Source organism: Lonchura striata, chromosome 6 (genome assembly GCF_050655825.1).
Source record: "Lonchura striata isolate lonStrDom1 chromosome 6, ASM5065582v1, whole genome shotgun sequence".
NCBI lineage: Eukaryota > Metazoa > Chordata > Aves > Passeriformes > Estrildidae > Lonchura > Lonchura striata.
This window is the reverse complement of record NC_140708.1, coordinates 31,586,556-31,607,784: the sequence shown is the minus strand read 5'-3', so window position 1 is coordinate 31,607,784 and position 21,229 is coordinate 31,586,556. Positions and strand designations below refer to the sequence as shown.

The window sequence follows — 21,229 nt, the reverse complement described above, 5'->3', positions numbered from 1 at the left end:
CTGCAGGGATAAACCACAACAAAAGATGTGATTCACTGCTTTTACCAAGTGGTTCACCATCACTGTAGCAGGCATCAGAGTCCATCCTCTCTTCCCTGTCCTGCACTAAGCTGCAGGGTTGTGTTTCCATTCAGTCTTCTTGCCTCCATCATCTTTAATCACCTCTAATTCACCTCTGTGGAAACTGAGATTTGGGAACTCAGTTCTCCTTGGGTAGAATGCAAATCAAAGTCTTTCTCTTTTGGCAAATGAAAGCCTCATGTCTTTTAGAAGAAGGGAAGGACAGGGGAAAGCAATAGCAAACTGCATGAGGCAGAGGGAATTGATTGCAACCAGCCAAATGTAATTGCATTGTGGAGGACATTTAATATTTCAACTTGTTCTTTGCTGTATCAGGAGAGCAAAGAATATCAACATATGAGGAGAGGCTGCAATGTCTCTTGATTTGAACTGTAAATGCCCACAAGCAAAACCATGAGGCACTCTCAGATAATCTGAAGTGCTGTTGACTGAATGTATGTGGCCCAGACTGCAGGGAGAGCCAGAAAGCCACTGGACCTGCTTGGAGACAGCACTGGCCCAAAACCATCATGGCAGGCCCCCAGCACAGCAGGTATTTAATCCAATTCCAGTAACTAATTTCTCTCTGTCTCCTTCACTCCTGCGTAGGTATAAACACACTGGCAAAGGGCTCTCAAACCTTTGCAAGGAGGAAAGATCTTTGCATCCTACAGTCTTAAATGGCCCTACCCTCAAAGCCAGACCTTATAACTCTGACTGGACCAACTTTTCTGTAGCACTTTGGCCACCTACCACAAAAATGTTGCTCCCTGAGGTGGATCAGAGCTGGCTCAAGCTAGAGTTTACATCGCAGAGGGAATAATTGCCCCAAGAGCTCCATATGCTCATCCTTTCTGGCAGCCTAAAGCTGCCAAACACCTCTCTGTTTGCCTTGATCACTTCCACGCTCACTCAGCCAACTGCAATCCAGCTGCACATATTAATTATTGAAAAAGAGGGGGAGATTTACTCATTTTTCCAGATGATTAATCAGCTAGTCAGGCATAACACCACCCATGCTATTGTAATTGCAGTCAAATAATAATGTTATATATACTGCAATCATAGCCATCATCAAACACCGGAGGAGCCTGGTAATATAAGCAATGTCATCTGTTCACAGTCTCTACAACCTGAAATTATCTAGAATCTGGGACAAATTCTTAAAGATAGATCATGAGATCAAGGTCTTGGTACAGAAGAAGACTGGAAACCAACCTGTGATGGAAGCCAAAACAAGAGAGGGTTTTTGCACAGATTTGGGGACAAGGATGCAAATCCCTTCCAGGTTTGATCTTCCTGACTCGGTGGTACACATGTGCAGACAGGAACTGGTCAAGAGGTCAGTGCACTACAAAATGCTGTTGCAAGCACTGCCCCACTCCCTGCTGCTGGGACATGTTCCCCCAGCCCTGAGCATGCTGCTCATCCCAGGGTGTGAGGGTGGAAGCCACCCCTCACCACCTAATGGAGAAGAGACAGGCAGGGCCAAGCTCAAAAGCATTCCATGCATCCCAAACCTTCTCTCAAGAGTGACCACCATAAAGGTGATCTGGAGAGAGAAGACAGATATCTTGGGTGATTACTCCCTTAAAATAAACCACAGTCTTCCTTTTGTTATCCACTCTGGTCTTGAAGCAACTAATGAATAGCTAAGACAGGGAATTTGTTTAACAGGATTTACCAGCTTTGAATCCTTATTTATAGCTCTTCCTGGCTGGCTGAGTAAGTACCCCAGCCATTAGGATACCTTCTCACTAATTCTCCATGCACAGTTGGTCATCTCATCTCACTGACCTTGTCACTGAACTAACTGCAGTGAGTCTCTGCTAAATTTCTGTTCACTCATTCTCTTCATTCAGATCTCAAACCAAAACCATAAAGATATGAATGTTTAGACCCCAGTCCTATTGCTCAGCAGCCACAATGTGCATTTTTTTTCTGCAGTCTCCATTTCACACAGGATCAATACCTCCTCCAACTTTCTAAACTAGCAAACTTCTGAGAAGGGATCCTAGTCTGGGATCCTGAAACTGGGCTGCAGCAAGGAGCAGTTTTCACTGCTCATATATTCATATGAGTATCCAAAGTATGTATTTACATGGGAATGCAGGTGAGGGTGCCCACAGTCCAGCTCTTGCATAAACACAGTGACCAAGAGTGCAGTCCCCAAAGCCACACACAAACGCATGGTAGGCAAGGTCACTGCCTACCCAACTGTCTCAACCCATCTCAGATTCCAAAGCCACTTTAAAACACCTCGTGCACTTACACAAGTGTTTTGAACTCATCATAAGTTTGGACCAAGCACCTGACTTCTGTCTCACACTCAAAATAGGCGCAACAAAGAATATTTGGCTGTCAGCCTTGTAGCACTGTATCTTGCATCTTAGCACTGAAATGAAAAGACTTGATGATGTAGCCAGAGCCTAGAAGAAAGAATATAATGAAGAAGCAGCATGAGAACTTACAGTCATCACAGCAGGTGTAAAAAAGTGTCTTCTGGGTTGTTACTTTTTTTTTTCCAGTGCATATTTTGTCCAAGGCTGGTGGTATTCACTTGTTGAGCAGCTTTTTGGTGGTCTGCGGGAAGCTGATCGGTCTTCTCAGTGGGGCAGTTTTAGTTGGGAACAGATAATTCAAGACAAAGGCTCTCAGGCTGTTGTCTGGCTTACAAGCACTGGCTGAGCCTGCTCAGGGCCTGCCTTCCAGTGGAACTGACACAGGGATCTTTTCTCGGCTAAGTAATGAGCTGTATTGATTTTCCTCAAAAAGAAAATTGGACTTTTACAAACAACACAACAAGCTGCTTGAGTCAGGATGTTCCTGAAGGGATCTTGTGACCACCACAGGCTCTTGTGCTTATCATGAAAGAGAGAGAAAAAAAAAAAAAAAACTCAGTGGGTTTGCTCTGCAAGGGCGGGTTACACAGTCAAAAGCAAATCTCCTTCTTAATACCTTGGACAAGTACCAGACTAACATACCCTGCAGAGGCACTTAGTGTCATTTATTCATTGGAAAAGCATCTGCATGAACAACTTTGTGCTTGTTCTTGTGAGTCAATGCCCAAAGACAGCACCAGAAGACCACATCTCTCTCCAACTTTTTCCCAGTCTCATGGAAATCAACCCTCAGCAGCAAGGAGCACTGGGCCACTCCATTTAGGCCACCTGGTAGATCACTGCTGTTCATCTGGGCAAAATAACTGCAAGAGTTGAGCCCCTGGCAACATCTGTCTGCTCTTCCCTGACCTGTTGAGCATTTTGGACCTTCTGAGGAAGCCTCATCACACAGCAGAATACAGGGGATTGTCATCTTCATTTACACCAGACTATTCAAGTCTGGCCAGCATAGGTTTAGTTCTTACCTCCTAAAGCTTGAAATTACTAGCTATAATCTCCATTCCAATCTCCAGACCTACAGCATGTTCCTGAAGCTGATCTGCAAGGAGAAGGACATTCAGCCAACCTCTAAACAGCCAGTGGAATACGACTCCTGCCCCAGTACCACTCCAAAGGTTCTGGTGGCCTGGTACAGAGCACAGAGCTGCACACCCAGGACCTGGCTGTGTGCACCAGCTCACTCAGGCTCACCTGGACACCTCTGTCCCCTCACTCTGCTCCCCACTTGCCAGAAAATCCATATCTCTTGCAGAGGGTGCCACTCTCTGTGCACCCTTCCACCCAAGCCTGGGCACCCTGACATGCAGGGATGCAAAGGCAAATCTTCTTCCTCTGCTAAAAGGGATCATTGCAGAGCATGTGAAGGAATAAATCTAACCAAGATGTGACAAGCTGCTCTAATGAGGCCAGGCTGCCCTCAGGAACCAAACCCCAGCAGGGTTTGCACTGTGCCCCAGCCCTTTGGGGCTGCCACATCCTCACACCAACACCAGTGCCACCTCCAGTCCCCAGCTACGTGCTTGCAGCCCCCAGGAGGCACCCCCAGCACCAAGGCAGGCTGGAAGGCAGGGGGGCATTCCCTGGATGTCCAATCCCAAGGCTTTGCCATGCAGGGCAGCCTCAGGCATCCACTGCTTCCAATGGCCCCAGAAGGCAGCAAGACACCCACGCAAAGCTGGAGGCAGCTCCAGCCTTGCTCTCATCTGTGATGAGGCAACACCCAAGAGTCTGACTGCTAAATGCCATGGCATCCAATTGTTCTGTGCAGTTTGACTCAGAGATCACATGAGTCCTAGCTCTGTCTGAAATTATATGTCTTTGGACTCTGAAATTAAGTACTTATGGGCAATAATCCCTCTGAACAGGCATGGACACTATAGAAACCTACAGAGAAAAAAAAAAAAAGAAACGTCATCAAAGTTTGCAAAATTAGAAAAATCAATAGCAGTAAGCTCAGCAGGGAAAAGAAGTGTTAATTTTGCATTGGTAAATGGGAATTACAAGAAAATAGAAAATACATAAAGTGTAAATTCAAAGTCTTAAAAACACAATTAAAAGAAGTAGCTGACACACTTACCTGGGCCATAAAGGAATGCAATTAAAACCACAAAATAGGCTTTTCTAATATTTTCCATATTAGTAATTTTTGTGTATTATTTAGTGCATTATATAATCTGGAGAAATATTAAGATCTCTCCAGTAAACCAATACTTTATTATTTCATTTTAACACATGAGAGGAAGAAAGTTTTACAAGTCCTCTGGCTCATAAAACAGGATATTTTCCTCCCTAATGGGATAAATAGAGATCACAGCAGCAAGCAAACTAGAAGTAGCCATAGCTGACTTAACTTGAAACACAAGAGCTCCAGTGATGAGAGTAAAAATGAGCACCACATTGTAAAGATGTGCTCAGGCCCCAGCTGTCTGCCTGACCCAGCTCCTGCATGGTGCATTACCCCCAGGAACCAGGACAAATTTGTTGTACCCAGCCCCACTGGCAGCATGTTGAAAGGAGGAGTGGAAAGTCTGAGGTGATCAACAGCTCAGAGCAAGGCATAATAATCCCATTTTCTAAAGATTCCCCATTTACAGTCCCTCTTCCCTTTAATATAGACTGTGTTGTTTTAATGATGAATGAGCTTCTTTTGACCTGGTTTTGGGAGGTCTCCAAAGCTCAGATTAGCAATGCCTTTTGCAGAGAAAAAAAAAAAAAAAAAGACAAAAAAGGGAAAAACAGTGATAAATTTTGCTTCCTGTCTTAATATGAGATGTTGATGTCACCTAACCAGATTCACATGACACCTGCCCTCCTTCCTAAAAATATATTAAAAGCAGCAAAATATCTCCTCTCCCCTTGTTATCATCCCTTCATTATTTCTGCAGAATTAGGCTGAATGCACTGATTATTTTCCATGTGCATTAATCATGGCTAAATCATGGTAGAGAAGAAAAATGTACAGCCTGCTGTTCCTTCTCAGCATCCTCCTCTCACCCTGCTCTCAGAACAGTCTCAGCCTGGAGGGCATCCTGCCAGTGTGATTAACAGTGTGAAGTGGGGAAGGGAAAGAGCTGGGAAGATTAAGGGAAAGGACCTTTCCTTAAAACTTAGACATGTCTTTGGCTTATGAGAGAAGCAAACCCTTGAGAGCATCATGTACCTGCACCCAAAAGCTTCCTCAGCCCATGAAATCCAGACATGATGGACTGCTGTCATCTTCTACAGTCTCCTTCCAGCCCCACTCCAAGCTCACATATCCTAAATTAGACTCAGGAGAAATGCCTACCAAGCTTTTCTCTTTTTCTGTTGTGGTTGTGCTTATTAAAATATTCAGTAAAAATTTAATAAATTATGAAGAGCTGTGAATGGTCAGCCTATTGCAGTAGAATTGGATAGAGCCCACCAGGACTAAAGGTAGAAGGAAATCATCTTATTCCCTCCTTGACCGGATTTCTCTCCCAGTGTTGGAGCTCTAGAGTAAGCATTTTCCCAGAGCTAGCCAGGAGGTTCCCTTCACCATGGACCAAGAGAAAGTGAGTGCTCAGGGTGACTCAGTTTGCCTTAATGCAGACATTTAAACAGGCTGAATCTCTTAAGCCCTGGACTGGCTGGTCACTGAGCTAGGGAATTCCTAGACTACCTTTTGGCAAGCATTGGAAGACATGCACGTTCACCTGCTTGGGCTGGGTTCTGGAGTCAGTGAAACTGCAAATATCTAATTAGAGCTGTGAATGTCACATTTCAAGCTTGATTTGGCTACCACCTCTCCCTGAAAGGAGGCAGCTTGTGCTACCAAGCAGGGACAGAAGCACAAGCTCTGATCCTCAGCCTGTAAACTCCTCCAAAGAAGATCCCTGCTGCTGGCTCTCCTCCACGGCAGCTGCTGCTGTGTCAGAAGAATGGGTCCTGCCAGAAAGATTTTTCCATTTTGCTTTTCTTTTGCCAAAATCCTTGAGGGCATTGTCACTTAAAAAAAAAAAAATTGCATCCAAAAGAAAGCAGATCTGAAGTGGAAATGACCTGGCAGAAGGAAAAGATGACAAGTCTAGGAAGTGAGCAGTTAGTGCTGGGCTTTTTCCAGAGGCACTGCGGTCATGCCGCACATTAATAAGTTGTGACAGGCATAAAAATGGGCAAACATCTGCCTACAAAGCCAGCTGCTTCATCCATAGATACAGTCATTGAGAAGCTTGGGAGAAGGTTTAGTCCCTGTCCTTGCAGAGTAAGGCTAGAGGGTGGGGACCCAGAATAGGGGAAAACCAGAGTTCAATTATAAAGCCTTCCAAGACTGATGGTGCAGCTGGGGATGGAGAAACACACTCAAGTTTCATGTACCATGGCAAAAGGATTAGGGTGCGTGTCAGAGCACTAAGGGCACAGTGCCTGAGTTTTTCCCAGGCAAGTGCAAAAGTCTCCCCTCCTGCAGTGTCTCAGAGAGAAAAAAGCAGGGCCTTGCAGAAGGGTTTTTACTGCAGGATGTTCTTCTTCCTCTGGCCTGGAAATCCAAATCCTCTAAGTCTTTGCACATGAGATTCACGTTCTATATTACAGATGTTTCATGCTTATAGCATAATGTTTTGGGCTGCATCCAAAACATACTGAAAATTTTGCACTGTGAGGTGGATCAGATAACAGAAGGCATGGAACATGGCCTGAAATTTCAGATTTATAATGGTTTTGTTCTCTGGGAACAGAGACACATGCAGTAATCTGCTGTGACAGCAGGTGGCTTGAGGAATATTTACTGAAAGATGGATTTTCCTCTCCATCATGCCCAGAGCAATGCAGTCAGGCAAAACAAAGTGATCACAAAAACTACACATAGTGATGGAATCAAAACATGTCACAAGAAAAACACTTGGTGTTGTTTTGGTTTTAAGGGGGGCATCCCTGTTGGGTACCAAAAAGCTCCCGACACTGCCATCAGTCATTCAGTTTCAAAACAGCTCAAAGAAATATTGCAGCTTTGTCCCCATGATAGTTCAGGCACAGTTTGGCTGAAGTAACCCCTCTCTTTAGCAGTGAGGACTTGAAGCACCCAGCTTGCAGGACATAGGATGTTCCAGCTCGCAGGGTCTATTTAAGTCCCATGAAGGTTAGTGTGGTTTTGGGCAAATCATCTCGGAGATAATGCTACCAAGCAAGGGCAAAGATGGAGCTCCAAGCTTGCAAGGTGGAGAGCTTGCTCACTACTCCCAGCCCAAGGGACTTGGTATATACAACTGTCTGGGCCTCCCTGTGCCACCTGACAGCTCCCTTGGCCTTGGGCAGCATGCCAAGGATTTGTCTAACAAAGGCGAGAACAGCTGAGGCCACTACAAACCCCCTGGGCAAGGACAGCTGACACCTACAGACCTTCTCCATTAGATCACCTATTGCTGACTCCTGGTGTGATCTTGGCCTCTCAGTCCCATCATGACATCATCTACAGGCAGAGGCAGATGAATTAAACCCCTTTAAGGAGTTCCAAGAGAAAATTTTCCCTCCAGAGACATACTCTGATTCATACTTAGGAAAGGTCCAGTGCTACCCACTACAAATGTACCACAGGCTGGTGGTCTCAGTGCCTCATCACTGTGTTCTTCACAGACACTGGTCATAAACAGGCAAGCCTTTCCCCAGCATACACTGCAAAGGGCAGGTGAAGCCACCAATGCACTCTGTAGGGTGCATGTCCCCGTACCCCTGCCTGAGGTGGAGTGCTCTGATCAGTACATTTCAAATAAAACACACTCACATTCATCAGCTCCAAAGGAAGAAGAAACTTCTTGCAAGCTTTTCACAGAAGGGCCAGAGGACAGCTGGATCACTGCTGGGAAAGGGCAAAGCTGGAGCAGAGCTTAATATTAGACTAGTGAGAAGTCTATGAAAACACTCCAAAACTGCTTGTATGCTGTCAGAGTTAGTACTGAAGGGTACCCTGAAGGTTTTCAATCGCTTGCAAGGCTTTGGCACCAGCATCAATGTTTGCAACCTGAATTCACTTTGAACACGGCGTTCTCGGCTGTTGGCGGATGAAAAAATCTGCTCGAGACGCTGAGGCAGACGTGCAAAAAGAAGAGAATCCTACCTTGCTGCTTCTACAAGATTCTCAGAAACAGTGCACCAGAGAGGCAAGGACAGCCAAAAAGGACCTGAAATAGTTGAACAGAAAGAAAACTCTGATGTGGCTTCTCTTGCAAGGGCCATTCCTTCTTCTACCCCATCCTTTGATACTGCTCCTGCTTCTGCTTAGAAAATTAAAACTACCAGAATTAACAGTGGGTCACTCCTTTTCTTATGTGAATGCCACTGCTGATGGGAAAGCATGGCCACCCACATGCCATTCTCCTGATCTTCTGAAACTCTCCCATACTCTCAGAAATCTTCCCAGAGCCATGACTGAAGATGGCTGCTGACACAGCAAAGTGTGAACCTGAGATTCAGCAGCCTGTGGGCAAATGTTGCTCGTTCACATCCACGTTCCCTTCCAAAGCTGTGCTTTGGATTCCACAGTCTGGTTTCTGCCATGTCTCTGAGAGCCTGCAAGCACATCCCTGCCTCCAATGAGAGGTCTCCATCTCTCCTCCTCTGAAATGACAGGCTGCATTCGACTGTTCAGAATCACATTTGGTTCTCATTTTCAAACAGACATCCAAGATATTATTTTTAGAAGAAGCTATACTGGTATTTGCAAAAAATAGCCTTCTTTGCTTTTATCCCAAATGGGGTCTTTTCCAAGTTTCTTTTCCTACTTTAGTCATATCTCTAAAGCTGTTTGCATTAAACAATCCTATTCCAGAAGCACATTAATCAGACTCTCTTTGGGCTCCTATTGCATGTGCCTTTCTCTGTGTCACAAGGCAAAAATAGAATCAGCTATCACCTAATTCTCTTCCCCAGCAGAGGAAGCCCCAGTTTGAGGGCCATACATGAGTGATAGCAGGTCCATTCAGCATTGGCCTGGTGCCACTGACACCCATGCATCGAGAGGGCAGCCTCCCAAGACCTGTGCCCAAGCGTGGGGAGTTGGCCCTCACCAGACCCTTGCAGCTAACAGTGCAGATCCAGAACCTGGTGCAATTTACCAAAAGGAGAGGAGAGCTGCCAGCAAGGGCTGGCTTTTCCAGGTGCTGACTTGCCTGCCTGGCTGTGGTCCTGTGGGGGCCCTCAGAAATCTGCTCTGGAAATGGTTTTCTCTGCTTGGCTATGTTTACAGCTCTGAGAAAACCTGGCCAGATAAGTGAAAACACATCCCTGATGGGTATTGGGGGTTGTGTTGCCTGCTGGCAATGAAACTCAAGGCAATTCAGCAGAGATAAGCCATAAAAACAAAGACAGGTTTGTTTGGGGTTTCTTCAGCAGATTCCTAGAAAAAGACCTGGACTTAATGAGGTATTGCTGCAGCATCCAGAGGCAAGGCGAGCATGGAGTGCTGGTGTCTGCAGAGTGCCAGTCAGCCTGCAGCCACAGGAGTAGGAGGGCAGAGTAAGGCTGGAAGTCCCACACTCTGGCTCCTTCCCCAGGAGTCTGCAGGTGCCCCTCAGGTGATGCTGTGAGCATTGGGGATGCACGTACCTCAAGCAAGGACCATCATCATGGGCCTCTGTGACCTTGGAATCCAAGCTCCCTTGCCCACCACCAGCAAATTGTAGAGCTGCCTTTCCCAGATATCAGGGACAGCATGGACTCACACACCTACCCAGACCAGGGGTGTTCTTTCCTGGCAGGAAAGCAAAAGGAACCCTAAAGACACCAAAGGACACAGAGAACAATTGCCACCACACCAAACACAAATCTGCCATCCCCGACCAGTCTCTGAAAACCACTGTGAGATTTTAGTAATGGGGTGGGCAAACATGCCCACACGGCATGAGACCCCCTCCCAGAGGTCCTCCCTTACCTCCTGCCAAAAAGCTGGCCAGGCACTGCTTCACACCAAGCTGAATGAGATCAGCTTTCTGGTCCTGTTAAGCTTCTTCCGCTGGTCCATGCTGAATTATTTAAGACCATATTTTATTAATCCACCACAGCTTTTTCCACTCAACCTCTAGCAAGTCACTTAACCACTCTGAATGGGTTGCACTGGCTTCATCCTCTTGCAGTGATGCTGGCAGAGGTGAGAGAGACAAGCCATTACTCTGCTACTGCTTCTGAAATATTCCAGTAGACCAAAGTGGTCTGTTGGACAACAAGAGCACTGGATTTACCCTCACTCTAGATCTAGAGGTTCTAAACACACAAGTCCTTTTGTGTGGGTTATGACAATACTTTTGTTTAGAAAACTCCTGCTAGGATAGTGTACATACTTTTAAAACAAGCTCAGTGTAGCCAAAACCAAGCAAATTCTGGCTACAATACTGCCAGTGCCAGCACAGGGGCCAAACACCAGTCCTAGAAATTGGGCACTGAAGGAAATGTGTCCCCAGCCCCTGCCCTCCCCGTGTCCATCCTCACCTGAGCCCTGCATGCAATGACAGGCAGGCAGGGACTGTAGCTCCAAGCCATCATTGGCTGGACCAAACCAAGGGTCATTTTTTCAGTCTCCACTCACTGGCAGTGGATTCTGACAGCATTTACCACCAAGGCCAAGCAGCTGATTTCTGACTTGGGGACAGTGGTCCCACTCCTGCTCTGGTGGGGGATACACAGCCATCATTGGCTGGACCAAACCAAGGGTCATTTTTTCAGTCTCCACTCACTGGCAGTGGATTCTGACAGCATTTACCACCAAGGCCAAGCAGCTGATTTCTGACTTGGGGACAGTGGTCCCACTCCTGCTCTGGTGGGGGATACACAGCACCAGCCTGCACAACTGGTGAGGAATTATCTGCCCTCCTTCAGGCAAGATGCCATTTTTCCACATTTTCCTCTTCAGGAACGTAATTAATCTGTATGAAACAACCCTGTTTTCTTCTCAGTTTGTGTTCACTGCCCTGATAAATGAGAAGCACAGGAGAAAACCCTTCCCCCTGAGGCCTCTTTCCCCGCTGAAGATGAATGTGGCAGGAGAATGGGGTGACAGCCTGCACTGAAGTGGTACCTAAGTCCCAGAAGGTCGTGGCTCAATAATCCCAGAGGAGACCACGTTCCCACGTGGGCTGCCAAAGACAAGGATCCAAGAGAAATTTAATTCATATCAACAGATGATACTCCCATGTAACTCTGATCTTTGAACACACTCTGACATTCACAAGATGTTCTAGCTTTACTGCCCACATAAACATCCACTGGGGCTGCTATCTGGGGGGAAGAGGGAGCTAAATATTTAATTTCAGTCTATTTCATCAAATATTTAATCTATTTAATATTAATTAAATCTTGGTCTGAATAAACAACAGCTAAAAATTCACCTCTTCCTCCAAACATCTGATAACTTGAAGATGTCAGTCCATGCAATCCCAAGTGAGATGTCAATTAATTAGAGGGGAGGGTCCTATCTTTATGTTCTCAGTTGCTGGAATTGCTGTAGTGGATTGTTTTCCTCCCACAGCATTTCAGGCTGAATCCTTTTGCAGATGGGTGTACAGCAGTATCATCTGGGTTACACCAACCACTTCCACACCCAGCTTCACCATGTCTCATTTTCCATGGCCTCTATTTGTACATCCCCAAGTGTGTGCCCTCATCCTATCCCCAGTCACTCCTACATCCTCAGCAGTGGGAATCCATGAAGCTAAGATGATGAAAACAGCTATTTGACTTAGGGCAAACAAAACCCAGGTCCCCCACGGGTGGATGTCACTCCTTTGTGACACCACATTGTTTCCTAGTCCTTGACCACCCTCCTGACACAGTTGCACGTGCAATGGGCAATGTTTAACACACGTTTAATTGCACATGCAATATGAAATGGTTACACCGCAGTGGCATTCAAATCTCTCACATCACCCAGCAGCAGGGTCAGGAACAGGCATTTCTGGGAACAGTGAGCAACAGCTACAATAGGAGCAGATAATTTCCAAAGCAAATGTTTAAGCCAATTAACACTGGGCTTTAAAGGCAGTTGCCACCATTGCATCTGTTGCTACAATCATCTTATTTTACTACAGAAAACCCTGTTTGGAGCAAATCCCATCCATACCAGTCACAGCAGCCAGAGCACATTCTCTAATTAGTCCCCACAGAGCCAACAGTGATGAAAGATTGCCCTGCATCCAGCACTGCTTACCTTGCTCTCCTCAGTGCGTGCCCAACTCAGCAGAGCAGCATTTAGCTTTTCTTTTCCTCCCTGCTGCACTGTTTAAAAGCCATCTCACCCAAAGACTGACTGGTGTTGATGAAAGCAACTATACTGCTTCTCAGAATGTATCGGATGTATCTTCATTACCCTGAGACAGCAACACCAAAGGCCCTAGATGGTAAATCTTCCAAAGTAAGCAAGTCAGGTGATTTCATTTGAACTGGACATTTTAACTCTCCTATCCCCACTAGATTTTGAGGCTGGTTTAAAGCCACAGGATATTTGTTTTAAAATAATAAATTCAGGATTACTTTTAACTTAACATCTCTGAAGTATAAATATTTGGGTTGTGCTTAGGTTACACGTCAAACCCATAATCAAGAGTAAAACAGGGCGACTGCGTTCCCTTTTCATGGTGGCCACGTGGTTGACTGGGGTCATGCCACTTCTCTGTGTTTTGGGTACTCCCTGGGGAAAAGAAGAGCTCAGTGCTGAATTTGGTGTCCCCTGTGGAAGTGTGCCCTGTCTCGGTAATAGCACAGCAGAGACAACAAGCATGGAGAGCTGTTTGTGCCAAGGAAAGGTTGCCTAAATTAAAAACAGGACCTTCATTCTGGCAAGCCCTGCTCAAGGAGCCATTTCAGCCCAAGTATCTGCATCGTGGAACCAAGAACAAGCTCAGCCTTACACAGAGAGGGCTTATCACTAGATTATCCAGGAACTGTGGCTGCAGGAATAAGCTGGAAAAAGGGGGAGCTCCAGCAGGGTATAAATCAGCATCCCAGTAGCCAAGCTCCCAGGTCTGCCACACTCAGGGTCCAACCCTGCATGGTTTGGTCTGCAAGAGGAGCAGTTTGTCCAAATTCTTCTAGTGCCAAAAGTTATCCTGGTAGCAAAAGACCAGAATTCATCTTTTCACTTCTCAAAAAAGTTCAGTCAGTTCAGAAAAGAAGTGTGGGTGCAGAGTCCTAAATATTTATATATTTATTTCATTTTTTACAGGGAATCTTTCAGTAACACCTTAAGGTATCAAACTTAAGATGAATACTTTGCAGCAATGCCACATGCACAGATGAAGAAAAGGCGGCCTCCACCAGAAATTATTTTATCAGAGATGTCCAGCAACAAGAAGCTTGTCTTTTTCTTTTTTTCTGTGGAGAGCAATTGAAAAACAAGAAAAAAAGGCCATAAAGTCATGGTCCAACAAAACAACTGTTTCAAACAGCAACAGAGCAATCTATTGCTCCATGCAGCAGCTGACTTAAAGCAAATGTTTCTCATGTCTGGGAGTGAACCCTGCAGCAGGTCACAGAGCTCTGGAGGACCTCAAGGCTGCTCCTGCAAATGCAATATCCTGGGCTGTGCCCAAACCAATTTGGGCCAAAGGCTGCAGGCGCTGCACGCAGGAAAGCAGGGACACTCAGGTCAGCTCGTCTCACCTCCTGGTAAAACCCATTCCCTCCATCACTCACCCAGAGCCAGCTGCTGGCTTTTGACTCAAACACGCCTTTGAAAGCCCTCCAGACCCGCTGCAGAGCATTGCCAACAGGAAACACGTGTCAGTGGAATTTCTCCACTAGTGCAAAAGGCACTGCTGGCCCCAGGAAATCCCAGAGCACCCAATGACCCCCAGGCCTCCTGGGAAGGGCCTTGCTCTTCACTATTCCCTAAAATCTGCTACAGGCCACTCTCAGAGCCACAGAAGCAAAGCAGTACCTGAGATCCAAGCCAGCACGGATGCTTTCTCTGAACTCGGCCAACATGGAATCGACGATCACACTAACAGACTGAACTAGAGCTTAAGCAGTTTTAAACTAGTTTAAGCCAACAAGTTTATACCTTTGTTGATGATACCTCAAGTGAGGGTGTTGTCTTCCTGCTCCCTTTTATAGTCTATCCTCATGCCTCTCTATTGGATTTGGGTGTTGAGACCCACCTCATGCCCCCATACTCCTGGATGTGAGATGATGACCTCAAAATTTGTGGTCCTTGTTGGAAAATGAGTTCTCCTAGGGGACAGCTTAAATGGCCAAGGTGCCCCAAGATGGAAAAATGCTGAATGACCAGCTCAAACATCAGTATCTCCATTCAACACCTCTTAACAACCCCTGCTCCACAACAGCAGGCCTCCTCCTCTGCTTGCATGACACCTCCCTCCTGGGACTAGCCATGGTCTGACACAAAAAAGGCACAGATTCCTGTGTCCTCCACAGCCCTGTTCACCATCCCCTCTGCTCAGCCTTGAGGATATTTGGGTTGTGCTGTAGCCTCCCTGCACTGTGCATTCCTGCACTGTGAGCCCCAGATGGAATTTCACCTGGACTTCCAAGGGCTCAGACTACAACACTTTCTGTTCCCAGAGATGTTGGGATTTGGTCCTGAGCATTTGTGAGCCGAGTGACTGCCAGTGGCTACTGCAAGGGTTGGGCTGATGAAAATTCTGTTCTCTCTTCACTCCATTTCTACACCTTAAGGACAGAAATCACAGCTACTACAAACATTTCACAAGTCACAGAGATGCTCCTATAAACCACCTGCAAAGAGCAGTTCACACCAGAGATGATGAGAGCTGCAAGTGGAGCTGTCTGCCAGGGCACTGGCTATAATAATGGAGCAATCTCAACAGACTTTGAACTTTTCCAAAGAACAGGGAATATTAAGAAATAAGACAAAGAGCTTCAAATGGTGAAAGCTTCACAGGCAGCATGGCCACCACCCAACCCAGAGGGAACCTTCCCCTGAGCATGAGGATGCAGGGTGGGACTGGGGGTACTTAGAGCACAGGAAGGCTGATGGACACTGCCTGAAATCTGCCAAGGCTCCTCTGGGTGTGGGAAACTCATTTTGTGTGAGCAGAGTGATTTAGGCCAAGTCCCTCCCTCACTGGAAAGAGGCTCCTCTCTGTGACCAGCTCCTTGGCCCCCTGAGAACGTGGACCAAAACCCCATGGGAACAAATGAAGGGCTCAGGGACAAGCCCTGGGCAGGCAGCCACAGGTCTCTGCAAGAGCAGCCCTGCTGCTCATGCAGCTCTCCCCAGAAGCATTTCAGGACATTTGCTCCTCCAGACCAACTCACCTGAGCTCCTCCTGCACATGCCTTGTCTGGCACCTTTATGTCCTCCTCAGGGGTCCCCATACAAGGGGTGGTGTGCAGGGTGACCCCACAGAGGAAAGTGGTGGAGAAACATCTCCCAGGGCACAGCTGGCAGTGGTGTGTCTGCCTGGTGTTTGCTGTGCCAGCCTGGCTGGCTCCCACCCAGCTGGGGAGACAGGTTCCCCCTCCTCCCCTCACACCATTAACCTTTCAGCCCCAAAATAAAAGGTTATAAAAAACAATCAAAGTACATTACATCCCTTAATGCGTCATTTGCAAGGGAATGACCTGGAAGCAATGATGGGGAGGGAGTCAGGAGGGGGAAGGGGAAGAACCTCAGTCTCCCAGCCCCAAACCCTGCAAAATACTCTACTGTCCACAACAGAGATTTGGCAGCAAGGACAACTGACAGCCAGAGGGGTGGAGCAAGTGCAATCAATGGCTCTGGATCACTTCATGTCCCAGGAACTGACCCAGAGTCTCCCACAGGATCTACTTTGTAAAACCCTCCAAAGCCATCAGGGTCAGCCCAGACCAGAGTGGAAGCAGGACACTCTACCCAAACCAAGTTCCCCTGACCTGCAAAGGCCACCATGGGGTGACCCAGATGTTCATCCCTGGGTCACCATCAGGTGCCCTACACCCCGCAGTGATGCTGCCTGCACACCCTGGCCCCCTGCCACTGTGCCAAGCACCTCCAGCTGCACCCCTGGGGCACTGGCAGAGTGGAGCCACTGGACCAGCAGCTCCCACACGGAGCTCTGGTCATTTATTTTCTCACCAGGAGAAGTTCCATATTCGGTGGGAGAACGTTCCCCCATCACCTCCCTCAGGGAGGGTCTTGGCAGCACTGGTGAAAGGGCAAGCAAGCCCTACCTCCTGGGGGCTGGAAGTGGACACTCGGGTGGACACTCCTGCGTTTATCACAGAATGTTGCCTTCCAGCCTAATTGTTTCTAATCCCATTTGCAAACTCATTATTACAAACCCTCACAATAGCTGCAGATGCCATGGCAGGCAGGCTGCACTCCCAGGGTGCCACTCACACCCTCAAACCCTACGCTCTTTTCTTGAACAAACACATGAATGCCCTTCCTGTGGCACAGAGAGGGGGGTGGAAATACCCAAGAAATATCAAGGACTCATTTGTTATTATGCCACTGCATCATGAACAGAGCCATTGTTCCTACCTGGGCTGACAATCCCTTTCAGACAACACGAGTGCTTTTCCCAGTGTGTTCTTCAAAAAATGGCAAAACCAAAGGTACCGGCAGATCGCTGAATGGTTCAGAAAATGAAATACAACAAAATAAAACAGCTAACGTTATTCAGAGGATTTTCACACTTGATCTGTAAACGCTTTTTTATTTAATAAAAATAATCATCCATTATAGCAATTTCTGCTTGTGGTTTGGTTTTGTTTTTGTTTTGTTTTGTTTTTTTACATTAAAGCACAGTTTATTTGCTTTCCTCACCTCTTGAGGATTCAGTTCTGAAAATGCAAGTGAATGTAAACACTGCTCTCCAAGTCCCAAGATGCATCCAGGGACACTTGGAGTTAATTAGAAAGTCAAAAGAGAGCAAAATCAACAAAACACTTCCCAAAAGTAAAAACTTATTTTTGAAGTCTCTTTCTATGTACCATACAACTCCAGAAAAGGCAAATTCATTTATACATTCAACGTATACAAACTTTGCTTTCTCCAAACCATTTCTGTGTCCTGTCAGCATTTGATAAAGCTGTTTTCCTAGCATTAAAAAACTTATTTATTGTGTTAAATCAAAAGTTTTTCCTATAAATGTTCTCCAGAAATTTTTTCATGGCACAAGGATGTTAGATTTGTTCTGTCCATTTTTGTTTTTGGATTTTATTTTTTTAGCACAAAGAGCTGAAAGCCATTTCAGGAAAGAGTGTAAAAGCAGTATTAACTCTCTCTCCTGTTCCAATCTCACAATATTTACACTTGGATTAAAAAAAAAAAAAAGCTTAATTACACTATAAAACAATGGAGAAACTGGAAGTTAAGTTTCTCATTTCAGAGTTTTGCCTTGTATAAGACTGAAAGAGGGATGCTTCCCTATTTCCTAGGAAAGATGAGACTGGCAAGTTAAAAACTGAACTCTTTCTTAATTGAGAAAGATGAATGGCCACTGTGCACAAACCCCTTCATCTCTGCAGGAAATCCTGCAGGAGTTAAACCATCACAAATCAGCACAGATGAGAGAACATGGTAGGCAGAGCCCTGCTGTTTGCTTTGAAACGTGACTATTTACAGTTGAGGTGGAGGAAGCAAGTGAGCATCGAACACATTTCAGTGCTGCAGAGCGGTATAAAATCAAACGAGATTAACTCGTGGGGAGCTTGGCAGGGTCCCAAGGCTCACGTTGCAAGGGAGACAGTCTCTGTTGCCTGGGACATCCCTGCCTGCACAGCAAAGCCATCGCTCTGTCGGGCTCTGCTCTCACAGTAACGAGATGGCAGTTGCCATCTCAGCTGTGTTGTGTCACAGGCAACACAGAAATTAAACAGAAACAGGTATGACATTAAAAGAATAGCAACAAAAATAGCCAGTCTGGTGAGGTCTGGGATCCTAAGCTTTAAAGCCAAAAAAAAAAAAAAAAAAAAAAAAAAAAAAAAAAAAGAGACAGGAATTTGGGAATTTTGGTAATATTATCAAACTGTCAGGTAGGGGATGGCTCTAGTTGCTCAGTGGTTTTGCAGGGGGTAGGAAAAGAAAGACCTTTAAAGTACCAAAGATAATTATAGCATTCACAGTTTCAAAGCTGCTTGCCTTACAAAAATTAAGACATTCAAATTCAAGAATACAATACTGTATTTTACAAGAGGGTCAAAATTCATTACATATACAACGGGGGTGGGGGCGGGGTGGGGGGGGGGAAGTCACAACAAAATAAAAAAGCCAACACCTCTGGTGGGCATACTCCCTCTTTGTTGTTCGTCTCGCAGAGCTGCATGATGTTTGCCTTTAAAGAGTCAAACTGAGCAGTCATGAGAATATCCACTGAGGGATTCTGGCAAAAGAAAAAAAAAAAAGAACTAACAAAATAAACCAAGCAAGTCAAAGGCCATCCTCCCCTGGCAAGCTGAATGCCACGGCTCGGACCTCCACTTGCCTGCTGCTCCTCACTGTTCCCACAGGCTCATCTCAGGTTTTAAAGGCTTCCTGCTCATGAGCTGAAGGAAACCATCCCACGCAAGCACAGCCCAAGAGAGACGTACTTCACACTCCTACAAAGTCTTGGTTAGTCCTGCCAGTACCAAAGGGTCCTTCAAACATTCCTTTTCCTCTCTATCCTGCAGAGGATCCTTTTGAAAGCCCGTCTGAAGTCATGGTTGAAAATGGTATAGATGACGGGGTTCAGGGAGCTATTGCAGTAACCAAACCAGAAGAAGAACTTGAAGAGGGTGTCAGGCACGGAGCAGCTCTCGCAGACGGCCATCAGCGTGTAGGTGAAGAAGAAGGGGAACCAGCAGATGACAAAGACCCCGATCACCACTGCAAGCACAAAGGTGAAACGCTTCTCCCGGTTCTGCCTGCCTCTCCAGCGGGACCCTTTGGTGTTCCTCTCCTCCTCTGTCTTCCTGGGCAAACTGTCCCCGGGCTTAATTTGGCTCAGCTTAGTCTTGGTCTTTCCTCTCGATGGCCTCTCTGACTTCTTGCACTGGTTGTTCTCCTGGTGCTCAGAGGAAGAGGTCTCCTCCATGTCTATGCCATTGACCTCTCCCTCTTGCCCACCACTGCCTCCTGCTGCCTTCTCCCCGTTGAGCTGCGCTGTGGCTGGCAGGTCCTCCTTGTCAGTCAAGCCATTCTGCTTCTTCTCGGGGCGCTCTGCCCGCTTGTTCGGCGGGACCCTGGTTCTCCTCTTGGCTATCTGGTAGATGCGCATGTAGACCAGGATCATGATGAGGCAGGGGGCAAAGAAGGAGCCGATGCTAGAAGAGATGATGTACCACTTCTCATCGTTGATCTTGCACCCTGCCACCCCCTGGTCAGCCTGCTGCCCGCTCTTCTTCTCGATGGAGATGAGTGGTGGGAAGGAGATGACAGCCGAGATGACCCAGACGATGAAGATGATGCATTTGATGCGTCGCGGGGTACGCTTGAGGTTGTACTCGATGGCTTGCGTAATGGACCAGTACCGGTCCAGGCTGATGGCACAGAGGTGCACAATGGAGGAGGTGCAGAACAGCACATCCAAGGCCAGGTAGATCTCACACCAGACTTTACCGAAGTACCAGTACCCCATCACCTCATTTGCCAGCGAGAAGGGGATGACCAGCGTGGCCACCAGGATGTCAGCTGAGGCTAAGGAGACCAGGAAGAGGTTCTGGGGGGCTTTGAGCGCCCGGCTGGTGAAGACAGCGATGATGACCAGGACGTTGCCAAAGACGGTGAACAGCATGAGCAAGCTGGCCAGGCTGATGAGAGTGATGGTGGTGTGCAGAGGGTACGGCGTGCCCCAGCCCGGGCCGGCCCCGCTGTCGTTGAAGGTCCCATTAGCGCCGGGAGGGGGGTAGCCCTCCTCCTCCTCCAGCTGCCGCTGGTACTCCATGGAGGAGAAGAAGTGGCCCCTCTCCGTGAACGGGCGCTCCAGGTTAAACATCAACCCCGGCTGAGCGGACACCCCCGCCCTTCGCCCCGGCTCCACCCGCGCCGCGCCCGGCTCCGAGCGCGGCTCGCCCGCGTCCTACTGCGCCTCCGGCCGGGGCAGAGCGGCGCGCCGGGGGCCGGGGGGCTGCGGGCGGGCACGGCGCATCCTGAGCGCTGCCGCGGGACCCCCGAGCGCGCCGGGACGGGCGGAGCGGGGCCGAGGCTGGAGCTGCAGCCGGCCGCGGCTGCTCTGCCTCGCTCGCCGCCGAGCAGCTTTATAGCCCCGGATCGGGCCGGGGCTGCCGCGTCAGCCCCACGTGGGGAGCTGCCCCCGGTGCGCGCACACGCACACACAGACACAGACAGAGACACACATGGACGGGCAGACACACACGGACACGCAGCCCGACTCGCACACCGCGCACCCTGCACCCACACCGACACTCGCGTCCTCCGCACACGCCCCTCGCTCAGCTCCCACGCCCGCTCCGCGCACACACCGCACCCGCTCGCACTGCCTGTATTTGCACACCCGCTCGCTCCCCGCCACTTCCGCGCACACATCCGCACCCACTGTCACGCTGTCCCCATCCCAGGGTCTCGCCCAGCCCGGCTCTCCGCTCCGCCCGGAGAGAGGAGCGGCCCCGCGGAGCGAGCCCCACTGTCTCCGGGGATGGGCGTGCGAGGGGCGGCTGGAGGCGATAACCGTGCGGCCGCTGCGGAGGCTCCGCGGGCCGCAGGGAGTGAAAGCTGCCGCACAGTTCCGCCTGTGCGCCGGGGAACGGACGGGCTGCGCTCCGGCTGCCGGGTGTGCGGCCGTGCGTGCTGGGAGCCCCGAGGGCAGCGCCTTCCCCACGCCCACGCGTGTCAGCCCGGGAGGGCTGGGCTGCCGGCCCCG

At 48.1% G+C, this 21,229-nt stretch overlaps 1 protein-coding gene across 2 annotated transcripts in view; it reads right to left on the bottom strand.

The window, feature by feature from the left end:
• Positions 1-20,499, bottom strand: part of ADRA2A (adrenoceptor alpha 2A) — a 50,334-nt gene extending 29,835 nt beyond the window's left edge. The window contains exons 1-3 of one of the 2 annotated variants that reach the window (XM_085582793.1): positions 18,647-20,499; positions 16,909-16,996; positions 2,532-8,596 (exon numbers count right to left, since the gene is read on the bottom strand). In XM_085582793.1, coding sequence (XP_085438919.1) covers positions 19,010-20,344 — 1,335 coding nt within the window. In that variant the 5' untranslated portion in view covers positions 20,345-20,499 and the 3' untranslated portion in view covers positions 2,532-8,596; positions 16,909-16,996; positions 18,647-19,009. The remainder of the gene's footprint in view (positions 1-2,531; positions 8,597-16,908; positions 16,997-18,646) is intronic. The other variant, XM_085582795.1, reaches the window with a different exon arrangement.
• Positions 20,500-21,229: the final 730 nt, after the last annotated feature.